Below are 5,139 nucleotides of genomic sequence, written 5' to 3'. Positions count from 1 at the left end.
ATGTTACATTATTATCGAGATGCGCGCTCTACCTTTTATCAGGCCTCGCGCCACTATTGTTATGATGCGTGCTATATCTTATTCATGCCAGGGCACCATCATTATCATAAGGACCACAACATGTCACCATCATGAAGAAAACCTCCCAAAACTCAAAGACAATAAAGACAAGGCCAAAGAAAAGGGAAAAAACCGCCTCATAGCCTAACACACCTCATAAAGTCCAGCGCTCCACCTAGACGCTTGCGCGCCCAGGAGCAACGCTGGACTTGGGGGGGCTTGTAGGGGTATGGTACTAAACCCGGTTTTACGACCCTAAATTTATTATGTTTGGCTTATTTTATTATACGGACTAATACAATGTTATTGGGCTGAGGGGGTTTTGTGGAGGTAACCCTAACTGGGCTAGGCCCATTAGGGTACCATGATGGTGGCCATGAGGCTCTCTATATAAGGAGGTCTCCACCTCCTTATTAAGGGGTCATGCTCAATAAGAGCCACCACCACTTTTTTGTGTCTGTAAACAAGAGATCTTTGAGATTTCTTAGCAGTCACCTCCACACCCCCGAAAAACCATCGCAGGTCTCAAGCAACCGTAGAAGAAGATCAAGACGTGGTTCGTTCATCTCGAAAATCCGTGGAAACATCGTCATGGATCAGGTCAGATTCATTTCATGCTTCGACAATATATATGATAAGATACCAAACTTCTTTTTTAAGAAGGTGAATCTAACTTTACTTTTTAAATTACTATATTTTTTCAATAATGACAAGACTTAGTTTTTAAACCTCATTAGTCTCTTGAAAAGACAAAATCTTATATAACATCTTGCACCGTCAAGCCAAAGGCCTTTTGGTGAGTCAAGCCTATAGCGATCGGGTTCGAGCTATTTCTATCTAAATGATATTATAACTAATTAATTATGTATATATACATCCTTTGATTCTAACTTTAGATAAATAAAAAAAAGGCAAGCGTATTTTAGTAGATTTAAGTCAAAGCAAATTGTTGTTAAACTACATTTTTAATTCTTTTTTTTTAATATAGCCATCAAACACATGATCTAACTAAACAAGATAAACCAAATATATATTTCGAGTCTATATAATAATTGTTTGTACTAAGAGTTTATAAAGTTTTATAAAAATCACCAAAAATAACAACAAAAGTAATGAAGATGAGTAACTCAATTTTTTAGGTTCAGGAATGATTCTTTCAGCTATAAACTGGTTTGCCCTACTCTATGAACTGGTGAAATATCACTTTCTAATTTGAAATTATAAACACCTTTTTCCATTTATAGAATTCAAAGTAATATTCTTGTACCCGTTTTTGTGAAAAAAGGTGTTCTTGTATTATTCATGATATTTTTTATTTTCATGAAATTATTTTGGATTTTTCAAAAGTTGTTCTTGACTGTTTCCTTCTGTACTGTTAGTATTTAGGATCAAATTTATACCTTAAAAGTTAATTATTTTTCAAACAGTTAATATTTTGTATGCTTTGATATTACAGAAATATTATAGAGAAGCTTGAAGGTGATATATTATAAGTGGAGTAGAAACATTAAAAGTTGTAACTAATAATTAATATTTAATATTCAGATTTAATTTTGCCAATAATCTATATTAAACCTAGCACTAACGAGTAACGATCCATAATTTTGGCTTCGAGCATTGTAATTTTCAAAATCTTAGTATTTAATATTTTAAAAAATAAAAAGTTCTAGACTTTTTCTTAAGAAATTAATCAAATTGTACTTCATTTGTATAAGAAGAAATGCTTTTATATTACAAGGAAAGAACAAAAAGAAAACGTGAATGAAAACTGAAAAGTGTAAACAACCATAATTAAAAAAAATTTTGAACCGTTTTAGTGCAACTAGTTGCCCAATGACTTCGAAAGACTTATCACCTGCATAAAATTCACATTAACTGAGTTCGAATCCTAGAAGAATGGTGTTGTCTCCTATTAGTAACAACTAATAACACTTACTGGAATATAATTGGTACCCTTAGAAGGTTCCTATAAAATTCTTGCTACATGCGTTGTTCGATCCATGATACATTCCCTTGTCTCATACTTAACCCAACTAGCATTTAACAACTGAACCAATGATCATTGATGTCTTAATAAGTTAATTAATACTGCATTGTGCTCCCCCTTAGGGTGTGTTTGGGATAGCTTATTTAAGTCTAAAGGACTTTTTGTCAAAATGGCATTTCTAAAATGAGTTCTTTTAAAAAAAAATGGTTAGTGTTTGTGTTTTGAGGATTTAAAAGGTGTAACGGGTAATTACCAATAATAACTTAACAAGCCACCATCTCCTAACCTGTCAAAATCAATTTATTTACATGATTTCATAAGTTAAAACGAAAGTCCTTATAAGTTTAGTAAACAACTTACATAAAATATTTGCACTTGTTGCTTAAAATATGTTATAAACACAATTATGTTACCAAATAGTTGGAACCTTTCACTCTCACACTATACATCACAAGCACGTGTCACCTTTAGTATGGATACTTAAATCAAATGCCCATATAAGTCCTTATATTGTTTAAAAATGAAGTTCAAAAATAGTCAAAATACAGTGTAAGAAATTTAAAATTATTTCTTATTAAAAGTAGCTAGTTATTTTTCAAACCAATATCCTTTTATTTGATTTATAACTCTTCAACTTTTGTTTCTTCTCAATACTCTCCTGTTTTAAACTTTCCAATTACAAACCACACACACTCATTCTTCAACACCACTCTCCAAAAATGAACACAACCAACACCACCACCTTGAAACTTAAAATATCCAAATTATTCCACTCATCATTCAACTCTTGCCGGACTAAACACACCTCCGACGACGTCTCCGGCCACCCATTCTTCTTCCCGGAAAACCACCACCACCACCGCCAACTCATCGACTTATTCTCACCTAAACCACAACACCCATTATCCTCCTTCTCACGCCGATCAAAACCCATCTTTTTTCCCCGCCAAAAAATCTCCGGCGAGGATTTTCCGGCCGCCGGAAAATCAATAAAGCCAAATTCCGGCAAGAAAAAGAAAACCCATCACCGGAAACCCATCAAGATTCAAGATTTCGCATCGGTGACTGATAATTATTACTATGATTGCTGTAGCAGTGATGAAGATGACGAAATTGACGATGAAGCCACTCTGTTTTCGTCGAAATCTTTCTCCTCGGACTCGTCGAAATCGAAAAACAGAGCTCGCCGGAGAAAATTGAAAAGTTCCGGCGCCGGTGCCGGCGGTGGCGGTAGTTCCGGCGGCGGCGGTGGTGCTGGTGGGGGTGGTGGGTGTAAGGGATTGAAGGCGACGGATGTGATTTCGATAAATGGGATTGGGAAATTGGTGAAGGAAAGTGTTGCGGTTGTGAAGAAATCGACCGACCCGTATGGAGATTTTAGGGTTTCGATGTTGGAGATGATTGTGGAAAGACAAATAGTTGGGGCACAAGATCTTGAGGATTTGTTGAAGTGTTTTTTAACGTTAAATTCCGAAGAACATCATGCGGTTATTTGTGAGGTGTTTACGGAGATTTGGGAGACGTTGTTTTATGACTGGTAGTTACGTAACTTTCGTTAGTTGGGAGTGTTCTCGTTAGTGGCTTGGGTATCTGTTTTTATGTTTAGTTTGGTTAATGGTTAATTATTGTTATCCTAATTAAAGAAACTAATTAACTTGTTTTGTAATCATGTGTCTATGTTGTGTTAATTTGCTATAACATGTTATAACAAAATGTTGTACGTGGGGCAACCAATGGCCTCTTGTTAGTGATCACCTTTAATCTGGTTTGGACGAGAGGTTATCGTTTGTCTATCACTTAACTTCTTGTGTTTATTTTGAATGTATGCTTTTTTTCACATGTAATTTTTTCTCACATTTTCGATTTAACTTGTCTATGTAGTAGTTTCATTTGTTATAACAAAATGTTGTATGTCGTGTAACCGAAAATCTCTCCTTCTGACCACCTTTGATCTGGTCAGGACTAGGGTTATTGGTTATCCATCACTTAAAATCTTGTGTTTATTTTGAATGCATACCTTTTCTCACATTTTATGGCATATACAAGTTTTCCGTGAAGATGCACTTTGGGAATTACTCTGAAAATGAATAGGCGAAAAAAGAAAATAAAAGTACTTTTTCGATAAACCAAAAAGTAGCTTTTTATTCAATTTTTTCTATTTTACATGGTTGACAATTGGTGAACTAAAATGTACTTTCCATTGTAGTTCCCACGCCCCTCATCACACATATATGTATATATAATATTATATATATACAAGTAAATAATTTAAAAATATAGGACATGTTACATGTTTATGTTTTTATAATCCTAATCAAGGGTTATAATGAAATGCATTTTTCAAAGGCATGTGTATTATAAACACGGACCAAGTGTCTAGATCACTATGAGTTTGCCAGTTTGCTACCGAATTTAGATTGTGTGTATAAAAGATTTGTAACATATGAATATGTTTCACACATTTGTAATGTTTCACATTATGAACATGAGTTCTTCCTGTCACATATCTTCTATATACAAGTTTGGTTGCATTCTAAAAATATTCAAAAACAAGTCAAAATGAAAATAAATAAAAATCATGATCATGTCCTCGTAAATCTTACTTGTAGCATGTTTCACGGTTAGATTCGGTAAAATAAGCGAATTACTTTGTCATGAATTTAATCAATCTCATCAGAAGTATTGGCATCACCCTTATGGACAAATTTTACCAAATTTTATTGATTTTTAGATCATGATTTTCATGATTTAAAATTAATATAAAGCTTTGTATTAGGTAAAGGACATCTCGAATTAATTTATTTTCTTAAAATATATGTAATTACTTGTTTGCATTATATACATGACAAATGAGTGTAGTGAACAAAACACATGCACACTGTCTTTGTTTGCACTTGATAAGTAGTAACTTAATTAACATAAAACGATGATAATCTATGTTTATAATAAGTCGTGGGTTCGAGTCCCACGAATGGCGCCATGAAGAGGTAGGTCCTAGCAGAGCCCAGTTGGACCCGCAAGACTCACCTCAAAGAGGGACATCTGCGCAGTTGAACCCGCAAGACTCACCTTCAACAGGGACGTCTGCGCAA

General features: G+C 34.3%; 1 protein-coding gene across 1 annotated transcript; it reads left to right on the top strand.

The window, feature by feature from the left end:
- The first annotated feature begins 2,764 nt into the window (after window positions 1–2,764).
- Window positions 2,765–3,588, top strand: LOC143548930 (uncharacterized). Its single transcript, XM_077039967.1, has one exon. The coding sequence runs from the start codon at window positions 2,767–2,769 to the stop codon at window positions 3,586–3,588; it is 822 nt and encodes a 273-aa protein (XP_076896082.1). The 5' UTR covers window positions 2,765–2,766.
- The last annotated feature ends 1,551 nt before the right edge of the window (window positions 3,589–5,139 follow it).

The sequence above is a fragment of the Bidens hawaiensis genome, unplaced genomic scaffold, assembly GCF_021521415.1.
Source record: "Bidens hawaiensis isolate Kalapana, Puna unplaced genomic scaffold, B.hawaiensis_p1.1 tig00015320_1, whole genome shotgun sequence".
In the NCBI taxonomy this organism is placed as follows: domain Eukaryota; kingdom Viridiplantae; phylum Streptophyta; class Magnoliopsida; order Asterales; family Asteraceae; genus Bidens; species Bidens hawaiensis.
Note: the sequence above shows the minus strand (reverse complement) of the source record. Positions and strands in the feature narration are given on the sequence as shown.

Excerpts from the sequence above, each read along its gene's own strand:
- LOC143548930 (XM_077039967.1), top strand. The coding sequence starts at position 2,767 with ATGAACACAACCAACACCACCACCTTGAAACTTAAAATATCCAAATTA.